The sequence below is a fragment of the Neltuma alba genome, unplaced genomic scaffold, assembly GCF_004799145.2.
Source record: "Neltuma alba isolate B1F8T4 unplaced genomic scaffold, ASM479914v2 tig00002068_pilon, whole genome shotgun sequence".
Classification (NCBI taxonomy): Eukaryota; Viridiplantae; Streptophyta; class Magnoliopsida; order Fabales; family Fabaceae; genus Neltuma; species Neltuma alba.
The window spans coordinates 51,575-64,155 of NW_021632727.1; the positions used below are offsets into that span (position 1 = coordinate 51,575).

At 36.5% G+C, this 12,581-nt stretch overlaps 2 protein-coding genes and 1 pseudogene across 2 annotated transcripts in view; 1 reads left to right on the forward strand and 2 right to left on the reverse strand.

Annotated features, from left to right (window-relative positions):
• Positions 1-12,297, reverse strand: part of LOC114716301 (E3 ubiquitin-protein ligase COP1) — a 29,508-nt gene extending 17,211 nt beyond the window's left edge. The window contains exons 1-2 of the mRNA XM_028901296.1: positions 12,293-12,297; positions 5,082-5,086 (exon numbers count right to left, since the gene is read on the reverse strand). The gene's annotated coding sequence lies outside the window, so the exon portion shown is untranslated. The remainder of the gene's footprint in view (positions 1-5,081; positions 5,087-12,292) is intronic.
• On the reverse strand, positions 154-3,331 carry LOC114716326 (uncharacterized). Its single transcript, XM_028901318.1, has 4 exons — positions 3,273-3,331; positions 3,069-3,154; positions 1,493-1,665; positions 154-509 (listed from the first exon to the last, which is right to left on the reverse strand). Exons 1-4 carry the CDS (start codon positions 3,329-3,331, stop codon positions 315-317), a joined length of 513 nt encoding a protein of 170 aa, XP_028757151.1. The 3' UTR covers positions 154-314.
• On the forward strand, positions 6,927-9,658 carry LOC114716318 (triacylglycerol lipase 2-like; annotated as a pseudogene).
• Positions 12,298-12,581: the final 284 nt, after the last annotated feature.

The window sequence follows — 12,581 nt, forward strand, 5'->3', positions numbered from 1 at the left end:
CATGAGTGTCATTTTTCTAAAATCATCTTTAATTATCTTTTCCCTTCTGTGGCTAATATTTAGCATACCTAACATGATGTAAACTACTCAAGATAATTCACGAGTTCACAAGTGGGAAAGCATACGGAAGACACTGGACAAATTGGCATCAGATGAAAGTAAAAAAAAAACTGATATCAGATTATTTTCCAGGTCCAACTCAATCAGTGCAGCGTTGAGTTGAAAATTGTCCAAAGCTTATGTTCATCATAAGTATATACAAGTTAGCCCTGAATATGTACAGGAATATGCATGAACCACCAAATTAAGATGGCTCACACAGAAGGACTGGATCTGAGAACCTTCTCAAGCTTCTCTGCTTTAGTGTAATCCTTCTCAGTGAGAGATCCTGAAGGGAAAGGAGTGATTTCTACAATCAGGTGTGGAGTTGGAAGCTCATCAAAAAGAGCTCTCACATTGTTGCAACACACACTCTCTCCATGAGCACTTTCCCTCCTAATTTGACAACCCTGCAATGGCCTCACCAAAATGTCATGTTGAGCATGTGTTTAAGTTCAATTAAAATAAGAACATCATGGAATTAACTCTCTTAAGCTTGACCTGGCTCCAAACATTTCCCTCATTATTGAAACATCTCCCCCTTAATCTATTAAAGATAGAGGTCATTTCAACTTAATCGATTAAAGATAGATGTCATTTCAAGCTCTAGCATCCTCCTTTTTTTTTTTTTTTTTTTTTTGTTGATAAAACAGTCAATTATATCATCCGTTATTTTTCCGGATGAATATGAGTGTGCCACATGACAAATCACAGAGCCTGAAGCAGCATCTCCAGTAATTGGATAAATGGGAAAGTGAACAGAAGAGTTTAAATCATAAACAGTGATACTGAGGAAATATTTTTCTAGGTTAATACAAACTTTGGTCCTTTAAGTTTATCCTCATTTTGGTTTTAGTCTCTCAAGTTTTAAACCATAAGTTTTGGTCCCTCAAATTTTTTTTTAAATTTAAAATATTGGTCCTTATAATCCAATAAAAACTTGGATCATTTTGCCCCTAGAGGAACCAAAGGGAAAACCATATTGAAGGTACCTATACTTTCTCTCAATTTTTAATTTGGTACCTATGTTTTTTTTTTTCCTTTTAATTAAACATTTAATTTTATCTTTTTAGCAACATTAGCTCTTATAACTTTGTTCTATTGATATTTTTAGTCTCTACATAAGGATTAATGATGTTAATAGAACAAAATTAAAGATTTAGTTAAAAACAAAAAACACATAGGTACCAAATTGAAAATTGAAAAAAAATATAAGTACCTCCAAGGTTTTCCCAGGAACCAAAAACTATAGTTTAAAATTTGAAGGACCAAAACCAAAATGAGAACAAATTTGAAAGACCAAAAATTATATTAACCCTCTATTTTTTTTTGGAAAAAAAATTGACGGAGGTTTTTGCAGAGTTGAAGTAAAACAGGAGGGGAAATATAGAACCTTGTGAGAGGTGGCATCAGTGAAGTGATCATCATCGGACAATAGAGATGCAACAGCTTTAAGAAGACGCTTTCCCTCAGACTTTGATCGGACTCTGTAGTTTCTTCGAAGTGTGCCCTTGGTTGTAGCATGCCATTTGATTACCAGCTTCCTTCCAGTAACTTCTTGCTTTGCTGGTTAAAGGGAGAAAAGAAATATATAACACAAATTGCCCAAAAAAAACCAGTTTTAAGTCAGGAAAATAAATGCAAACTAAAAAAAAAAAAAAATCCCTATATAATCAGTTTTAAATTGAAAAAAACTTCACAGTGAAAAGAAAGCACTACACAAAAGTTACCCACGCAGAGCAACATGTAAATTATATGTAGTATAAAAAGGAAGCCAATCAAGGATCCATGCATGGCAAGCATTAGTTATCCACGTATTAATTTTCCACATATATTCATTGTGCAGCAAGGTATTAAAAATACAAAGAGAATTCACAGGTGACTTTTCAGTATTTTGCACTATACTCTAGTTATGCACAATCCCCCACATGAAGCACAATAACAATTTATAATGTTCCTGCTTCCTGGATGCTACCCAAAAGACCTGCATAAATGGCAACGAAATGATAACTCAGGCCTTCTCAGAACTCCAGAATCGCCCAGGGATATTCTGTCAATTTCTAAAATCGCTACATTTGAGAAATCACTCAATCAATATCCTCACAAAGTGAGGTATTCGCCCTAAAAATTTTCCAGAAAACTGCAAACCATAAGCAACATCAATTCCAAAGGATTATTGTATCCATCATACGGTAACAACCAACATGCTTGTATTTATCCATTACTGCCATCTCATATGTTTCACCACAACTATATCTAACTGAGAAGACAAACACTAGCATAAGACGATTTTCACTCTAGGCAGGCTATGGTTAGAAAAGTAAGATGTTATAAGCACAAAAGTACAAGTAAGGAAAAAGATCACTATGCATCATGTGCCTATCGCAATTCATTATTATTTTTCTGAATAAACATGTGCCTGAAAAATGAACTAGCCACCAGGACTTAAACGTCTGGCACATAAGCCACTTTTCCATTGACCTGGACGTCATGGACCAGGTAAATTTACTGGCATTCCAGGAAGTTACACTGTAAGTATGAAGCATAGACATGACAGCTGGGCAGAGCACATATATTTTGGATATAAATTACACTTTGAGGCACTTTCTGGGTCCTTAATTACTATGTTCCCTAATCAAAACATGGCAGTGATACCATGATATGGAAACTGATAGCCTCGGGCTGCCAAACAAGAAATCTATTATGCACTGATCGGTAATTGCATAGGATCAATAGGTGGTTATAATCAATTATATCCTAACTAACTTCCTTCAGTAACTGATAGTGACAATTAACAGCTAACTGATAATCCCCAGTAACACAAATAAAATTCTCCCTAGGAAATGCATTCAATGAGTACAGATCTACATGAAACATTGTATTTATAGGTCAAAAGCACATGGCCTAAGGTTTTAAAGAACATTACACCTCCAAAGTATAAGATCAGAAAATAAGGACGCTTAGCACACCTGGTTTACCCAGGATACTTTGAGTCCACTTAGAGAACCCCAAGTCACCAGATTCATCACTGCTATCAATCTCCAAATCTGCAGCAGATATTCAACTTATAAATAAGGACGCATTAAAATTCCTGTCCGGATAAAGTCCAAATCCAAATGTGCAAGTTCAAAACTCGAAAACAAAATCAGATAACGCGAAGCAGGATGTAGACATAAACCTGAGACGAGCGGGTTTTCTCGAGATCCAGCCAATCCAGCCTTGAGGAGGGCATAAAAGATACAAAGCCTGCCTGCCCATAAAACTGGAGTCTCAGCAAAGAAGCATGGACAGCGCCAGTTTTTAGGTATTCTTTGGTGCAGTGTTGTCTTAGTGGAAAAGATCCATCGTTTCAAGGCCTTTGATTCCAGATGAAAAGTAGGGAAGAGGGATTTGGGCAAGATAGACGTCGGATAAAGATGATTGTAGGTGGAATATAGAGGAGAAGTAGAGGATATTTGCAAGAGCGAGAGAGGCATTTCTCAACCTTTTACAGCTTTCACTAACAATGGCGGACGACCTGCTGCTCAAAGAGACGATTTGCGTTTATCTTCTCTGCACTAGCGCACTAGGCAAATGCCAAATGCTGAAAACGACGATATTTCACACATTCACATGTTCCTCCCTCTGGAAACGACATCGTCTTGATGCATATTTGCTTATGGGATTAGGATAATTGGTTGGGTGGGACATGGCATTGCGTTTGAGTTTGTCTTATAGTGAGAACTAAAATCTCATAATTTCTATTTCATTCATCTTATTTTTGCCATTGCAAACAAATTTGAGAGCTTTCCCTTGTTTCATAGATGAGACAGGAATCTAATACACAAATTTTATGCATAAGCTTGCAAATTTGGGGTGCACGCCTCCGCTGGCGATGGAGTCATGGGAAAGTCTAACATTTTCTCTTCCAGAAAGTTTCGATTCGGGTTCTCTGGGAATTTCCTGACCGAACCTCTGATCGGCTGTTCGATCAGCGCCATTGCGTCTCGAGTAGAATGCATTATACAGTGGTCATTGGCTAAGGTCAGACTTAAGGAATCAATTCAGTTCCTGATATGGTTCCACCCACCTGAAGAACAGAGCGAAGAGGCAATGTGATCGCTGCAAGTTGTAATGATCAATTTGTGTTTCTTGTTTCTGTATTTTATTATGCTCACTGTTTGCGAAAATTCATGGCTATGAAATTTTTCTCTTTTGACTGCAGTAGGATTAATTTGAGAGGATTCGGATGGTGTTTTACAACTGGAAGTTTGGAACCTCAATCTCATTATTGCCATGACTTGTTTAGGTGTTTTCTTAAATGTGCTTTTTCTGGCTCCCTGGTTTTTTGCTTTTGAGATGAGATTCCTTTGTTGCTTAAATGGAATAATTCTTGCTTTTTCTCTTATAAAGTTGATTCTGTTGTGTCAATTTCTCGAGTGGGTCTACAGCGGTTATCGAATCAACACGGGTTTCCAAACATGTAGTTCCCAGGTTCATATTTGGGGCGCTGGCTTTCTTATCAGCAATGAATGAATCAATATGGCTCCCTTGTGTCTCAACTTGTCAGCTACATGTTACACTTTGTATGGGGGTCACAGTCTAAGCTTGCCCACTTATGGTTTGTGATATGCACTTGAATAATCTTCTTAAAAAACATGGGTTAATATTTTATGGGTACCATGTAAAAGTTATTGACTGCATCCAGATGTCACTGACAAAGGGAAAAATTTTATATTTTGCCTACAGGTGAGCTTATATTTGATATCTTACTTTGCCGAGTGAGCATGTCCAAGGGAAGCCGAAGTTGGACAATATTAACACTTGAGATATTGAATTGTTTTGATGTTTGTGGTGCTTGATGTGCTATTTTGGAGCTAAATGCAGGAAACTTTGAAGGCCTTTCTCTCCCTTCATTTGGCTTCCAAGTGTTCATTGTCAAACTTAGTCCCAATAAAAGAAACACAGAGAAGAGAGAGAGAGGGAGAGAGAGATGCTGGAACAAGGACTATTGAATTGAAGTCTTGAATGTCCTATTGAGTGTGTTATGCCAGACACAAACAGGCTCTGCCCTGAAATGTTTCGCTGCCTCATCGTGCATGCTGCGGGTTGGCTGCCTCATCGTGTATGCTGAATCTATGTAATCTCGTTTGAACTGAACTTGCAAAATTTTAAGCTTCGAGTCTGTTTACCCGACGAGCTGGTTTGGCCTGGGATAGCAAGGTGAAAGCTGACTCGCAAATAAGGGTTTCCAGAAAGGAGCAGATCAAAATTCTAGGATGGATCTAAACCTAGAAGATGGCCATGGCTTCGCCGGCTAAAACCTGGAAGAATGATGCATGGCACCAATCATATCCAAAGCGCCAGGAGCTGCAGTGAAGACGTTTGAAAACAATTAAAACCGTAATAGACTTTTTGAGATGGACGTTCCTTGATCTTTTTTTTTTTTGCCAACGGGACGTTCCTTGTATCTAATTTAATGGTGCAGCATGATTCTCTATTTCATACAAGATAAACATAAGCTCTTTTGTAATTGTTAAATTATCTGGGTATGGATAAAAGAAAATGCCCAAGAGAGGCATGCTCGAGCTGTGAGGTTTGGCAATTCTCAGAAGTGTTTCTCAGAAGTACTTTTTGTAAAACGAGACAAACTCTTTCACATATTTATTTCGTAACCGAAAAAGCACATCTGAAAATCATGATTTGATTTCTATCCAAACCACTCTCGTAATCTCATAAATATAGACTATTTCTAGACTTAAAGTTCCAAGGTGTCTCAGGTCAGGTGCATGTTAAGGATTTTTTTAGTGTAGGCTTATTTGATATTGCGCAGTCGTTTCTAGCTATTACTCTTTATGTTCTTAATATAGAACCTAATTGTTAAGATAATTTTAGTTTTAAATATAAGATCTATTCTTTATATTTATCAATTTTTCTAAATTACTTTTATGGATACCCCTCAACCATAATCAAATAAGTTAGAAAGGGAGGGTATTAAAAAAAGATGATTATGATGTTTTAGAAAAAAAAACATATACTCCGGTCCTAATTATAAGACCCAGTTGACTTATTTGAGAAGATTAAGGAAGTAAGTTAAGTTAGTTATTTGTAATAAATAAGTGTTGTTCATTCCTAAAATATCTTGCTAATTAAGTTATTGGCTAGAACTATCATTATTAGAAGGATTATTTTGGAAAAAAAATGTATAAAATATAAGAGACAAAATGGATTGGGGTCTTATAATTAGGACCAAACAAAAAGTCAAACGGGGTCTTATAATAAGGACCGGATGGTAGTATCATATTTCTTATAATTAATTAACTATCTAATTTTCTTAACTTATCAAATTAGTTAAATAAGTCTTATATCAAAGATTTGGAGGAGTATTTACATACAGCTGAAAATCAATATGAAAAAAAAAAAATATTGACATAAGAAGGCATTTAAAATCATATGTTTCAGAATTAATTGACGAGTTTATGGAAGATAAGTTACTAAGCCTTCATACTTCAACCCGTATAGGTATCCATGCCAAGTTTCCTATTCCCCAGTGAAATGCATAGCTCTCTCTCTCTCTTTCTCTGGACAAAAGAGTAGCTAGCTATGACAAAATCGTTTGTCTGCAAGGCACATGATTAAGGCTTGTTATGGGGTCCACACCGGCCTGTTCTATTCAGCCGTGATGATTACCATTCGCGTATTAATCATCAATTTTAATATAAGAAAACCGGGAAGACCCCACAGAGGGCCTGTTCTAAACCACAAGCGAATCTGTTGAAAAAGAGGGTGGTGGGTTTTAAAAGACATGTGAATACTCTTTTCTGTCTTTATCTGGTTCTCTGTTTAGCCGTGTATAAATAATGTCATAATGAGAAGGTAGAGATGTAGCAGGAACCAGAGCATGGCCGAGACTTCGCTCGCAATAATCATTGTCATTATTCTCTTTTCTGGGTTATCTCTTGGAGAAACAAGAAGAACAGAATTGGTATCAGCTATCAGTACTTCTGCAATGGAGATAGCGCCCAGAGATGGTATCTGCTCATCAATGGTGAAGACGCAGGGCTATGCTTGTGAAAACACTTGGTAATTGACATTCATATTCCTCTCTGCATCTGTTTCTCTCTTCCGATCATCATCGTAAAATTAGTAAGGTTTTAGAGCACCTACTGATGGGTTTCTTGTGTGATTGATGCGTTTCAGGTGACAACTCGAGATGGTTATGTTATCAACATGCAGAGAATTCCAGTGGGGCAATCAGGGGGGTCAATGAGAAATAGGCCACCAGTTCTGCTACAGCACGGGCTTTTCATGGTCACTCTCAATTTTTAAAAGCAAGTTTATGGCTTGGTTTTTGTCATTGATGATGGAAATTGATGCAAAGTTTGTGGCTGCAGGATGCTATAACATGGCTCTTGTTACCTCCAAGCCGTTCTCTGGCATTCCTGTTAGCAGACAATGGGTTTGATGTATGGCTTTCTAACACTCGCGGAACCAAGTATAGCCGTCAACACACATCACTGGCCACGAATGGCTCGGTTAGTTCTGCCTACTGACTGCCTTTTCAATTTCTTCTTGTTTCAGAACTTTTTGTTTAACCGTTTCTTACAAAGCAGTATTGATGGGAAAAAGGGTGTTGACCAAATAATTGAAAAAGACCTTGCTCAGTGTGTCTCTACCTATTGAATCTGTTGCTTATATTGATTCAATTATTCAGGCTTATTGGGACTGGTCATGGGATGAGTTAGTTGCTTATGATCTTCCAGCAACAATCCAGTATGTTCGTCATTTAACAAGACAAAAATTGCACTATATTGGACACTCACAGGTAAACTTAGTATGCTGTTTTCTCTGACGTCTGTTTCAATCAAGAAGCAAAGTAACAAACTGCTCTGTAGGGGACTTTAATTGCACTGGCTGCTTTTTCTAAGTTTAAGTTATCGAACATGTTGAGGTCAGCCGCCTTGCTTAGTCCCATTGCCTATGTCAATCAAATGACATCGCCACTGGCTAGAAACGCAGCTGAAAACTTTATTGCAGAGGTACTTGTTAAAATTTATTGTTGTTATGTTAATTAAGATTAAAATTCAAAGGGACTAACCTGCAGGATGGCTTTCTCATAGCAGTCTTTGTACAAATTGGGAGTATTTGAATTTAATCTGAGAGGGTAAGCAACTCTAGATATACCTTTTTAAGCAAGAAATTGTGTGGCTGTTATTGCTCTGTACTGTGGTTTTGATGGGTGCTATCATATGGTTAGCATAAAACTAGAAAATTTTATCCTTGAGGGCGGAATAAGATCAGAATCCAATCAGATATCACACATTCACTGGAAATCATTCAAAGATTGAACTTCGTTTCTATTTTTCTCACTGGATGGATAGTGTTATCAGAATAAGGAAGTGGGTATCACTAATTTTGTGATTTTATTATTGAAATACGAGTTAAGATTGGTTTTGAGATCTGTTTGGCTTTAAGATTGGTTTTGATATCTGTTTGGCTTCACTTTTTTGCCCCCAATGTTTTAACAGGGATGCCGTTATGAAGTTTCTTGAGGACCTGTGCAAGAAACCAGGCATTGACTGCACCAACTTGTTAACATCTTTCACAGGTACTATGCATATTCCCATTTAACTGACTATACTGATTTATACTGACCTTATTATGTATTGGTTTCAGGTCCCAACTGTTGTGTAAACCGTTCAATTGTAAACATTTTCCTGGAACATGAACCTCAATCAACAGCAACAAAGAACACGATTCATCTGTCTCAGAGTAAGTTGTCACCCTTGAATTGCTAGCTTTAATTCTTGGAATTAATGAATGCACAGCTTGGTCCTTTTGGCATTCTTGATTCACTTGACTAACATGCAAGGACTTTGTTCTTTTCAAGAATAATTCGTGCATAACGCATTTGCTACTTTTTTGGGGACTATAGCTAAGTGAGTGCAATAATTTGGAGGTCAAATTGTTAGGATACTCGACATTTTATTCTAATTCTTCAAATAGGAAGGTAGTACAGATTTTGATTTTGAGAATTCAGACGGAACAAATGGTAATAACAGAAGAACAGGTTGGTCTAGTTAGAGGAAAAGTAAGTTTTAATCCTATGGCTAATGCAGTGATCAGACGAGGAACCATAGCAATGTATGATTATGAGAACAAAGTTGAGAATATTAAACACTATGGACAGCCCTTGCCTCCCGTGTATGACATATCAAGAATTCCAAATGACCTTCCTCTCTTCATCAGTTATGGTGGGGCTGATGCTCTTTCTGATGTGAAGGATGTACGACGCCTTCTGGAAATCCTTGATGGTCATCATCAAGATAAGCTTGTAGTGCAGTACAGGGATGATTATGCTCATGCAGATTATGTTATGGGTCAAAATGCCAAACAAGATATATATGATCCTCTTATGTCTTTCTTTAAAATGACGTCCTGAATAGGATGCTCTATACAAACACTTCAGGAGGTTCCCTCTCTGTCTCAGAGCTGAAAAACACAGAAAACTTTGTAGTATGATTATACACAAGATACTGATATCATTTATGAGAAAAAAGAATATCCAACTTTTCTCTTTTGTGCAGACTGCAGATTTTATAGAACTGTGCTTTTATTTCTGAAAATGCAATTCTTTGATTGACTGATCAGTTTTTGGCTTTTAATAGTATAAAAAGATCATTAATGAACAACGATTTATTCAGGGCCAAACTAGACTGATGCAGATTAGGGAAAAGGAGGAAAAAGTTCAACAAAACCAAATCTAGTTGCTATTAAATGATTAACTAGTTTGCATTTTCCGTCCCCTTTACTACAATTCAAATGTTTAGGCTTCTGTGATTCTCTATGTTATGTAATACAATTCAAATGTTATAGCTTCCATGATCTCTGACATAGTTGTTCACATGACACCCCTTTTATGCTTAAAGTGTAGACAAAGCACAAGTCTTAAAAGCCTTCTCTTCCTTTTTCTTATCATGAGCCCATAGGGAGAAAATCAATCTAAATCAATTCAGTAGACCGAATTATTGCATAGAAATATCAGCATTTGAGTGATCCATAGGTTGTTATAAGGAGATTCATTAAGCATATAAAAATAGTATACCATCTAATTACCTTATTTCCTCTATGGGGAAATAAGAAGATTAAGGAACCCGTGGATACTGGGAAAACTACACCTATTGTTAACCAAGGAAAAAAATTCTATATTCAATCCTTTTCCTTCTTCTTGTTGCTGGATATCTCGTTCGCACACATCTCTTTGTTTCTCGAGCCTATAGTGAGTTACAGACAGTTCGCGCAGGATTCAATTTGGATGAGATTGAAGTGCCGTTTAGAAAAGTTCTGATATCATATGAATATGTTTTAAAATCAGAAATCCAAACTGATATGATCGCTATAAACAGGAAATCTGTTCATGTAATGATGGTAAATATTGCAGTAAACTATGAACAAGATAGCAAAAGGTAACACCTTAGTGTAATGAATTTGACAGTACTAGCAGAAAACGATAATCCCACGGCTTCTGCAAATAATGATCAGCAAATATGTCATTTAAAGGGGAAAAATGCATTTAATTAAAGTTTGTCAGATCCTTCTTTGAAGCTCCGATATTGTTGTGCAAAAACTCCACTCGGTGATTATAAATTTCATTACAGAACCATGCTTCCTTCTTTCCATGTTGCAATCATCATGGCTAACGTGTTATAATCCACATAGTTGGAACCATTCACTAGTTGGTGATGGATTTTTCATTCTGATTGAAACTCAGTCCTTTGTAATCCGCTAATGTAAAATTCTGACAAAATAAAAGATTTAAAAATCTTTAATATCATGCAAAGCTCACAAAATAGTATTCGAATGATTTTTTTAGTTATATTTAGAGGATGAACCATTCTAATTTGTGGCCACTAAACTAGTTACCACAGAAGGTAATAACTAAAAACACATTTCTTAATTATTTAGAACTATTGGCTTCAACTAAAAATCTTTTGTAGCCATGAAAATATCACCATAGAAAACCTCTTAAATGCATGTTTGTTTTCTCATTGATACAATATGAAACAGATGTTTGTCTAGATTCGTTGCTTCTCACATAACGTAACATTAAAATTTGTATATCATAACTTAAATATATATTCAAATCTCAATCTTGAGTAATGTAGACTTCTTTGACACACTCACATACTAAAACTTAACACAAACATATAATAATTTACATTGAATCTCAGAAAGCACACGTGTTGAGAGAAGTTTGACCTTTTAATGCGCTTGCGCTTCGGTTGGACTAATTGGTTGCTCAGACATAAAAAAAATGAACCAAAAAGAAGCCCGGTGTCTAGATTACATTGGATACCAGTGGTTTAACTGAAAAAAATGTCTAGGATCCCATTTGGACTACAATATTAATTGTGACAAAAGAGGTTTTTGTAATGACGACATTAAAAAGATCATTTAATAACAACTTAGTTAATGTTTGTCCCCAAAAGAGGGGTTGTAAGATGACCTCTTAGCCAATATCGCAATAGAATAAAATTCATGAGAATAACACTGATAAATACGGCTCAGTCATTTGAATTGCATCTATGCTTCACCAAGTTGCTGTACGCATGAAACAGGAAGAAAGATCCAAAAATAAAGCAAAAAGGATAAACTGTTCAAGTAAAATCCACTCGTTCAAAATTTAACAGAGAGACATAACTGTAATATTCTTTAGCTGATAGCTTTAGACACGACATTTGATAGTGAACTCGTTACAAAGGGTACCTATATCAAAGAAAAGACAAAACTGTTCCAAGGAGAAATTGAAAACCTTTATTTAAAGTAATGTTCCCTGATGTAAAACATTTAGTACAAGAATAAGGAGAATGTAGATATTTGTAATTCCTTAGCTGTGTATTTAGAAGAAGAGAACGGGCATAAGGATCAACTGAGATGTGATCACAGGAAGGAAACTTGTAAGAAACATGATGAGGATGAAGAAGAAGAAGAAGAAGAACGGCATTGGTTGTGACTCAGATGATGAAACTCAGTGTCCCAATACTTCGACATTGTTATGACCAACATAGAAATCTGGATTGTGAGTTTCATCATAGTTGAGTTGATCTTCTGGGGGGTCATCAAACTCTTCTTCCTTCTTCACAACGTTGAAGTGTCCTTCAATGGTGCGCTGAAACGCATGAAGCGAGTCGGCGTTGTCGTCGCTAGCCTCCACTGCTTTCATCAAGCACATGCAGGCCACAAGTGCCACGAAGCCAAACGCAATCACCCGTTTTGAGAACGCCATTTTCTGAGCTTTTCCAATTAATTAATGCCGGAAGAAGCTGATGATGATGAAGGAAAGAGGAGAGGAAAGTTGGGTTTTAAAGGGAGTGAGTTTACTATTTTTTTGAGTGATTGTAGATAGTTTTGTGTTTAATTTGGCTGTTTGTTTCACTTGGACCTGGTCTTTAGGCAAGGGAATCCCACATGCGGAAATGTTCTGAAAGAAGTTGCATTTGACA

Coding starts and splice junctions, on each gene's coding strand:
- LOC114716326 (XM_028901318.1), bottom strand. CDS start 3,331: ATGCCCTCCTCAAGGCTGGATTGGCTGGATCTCGAGAAAACCCGCTCG. Junction 1,666..3,068: donor AAGTATCCTGGGTAAACCAG/GTGTGCTAAGCG, acceptor CCCTTTAACCAG/CAAAGCAAGAAGTTACTGGA. Junction 510..1,492: donor CTGATGCCACCTCTCACAAG/GTTCTATATTTC, acceptor AGGCCATTGCAG/GGTTGTCAAATTAGGAGGGA.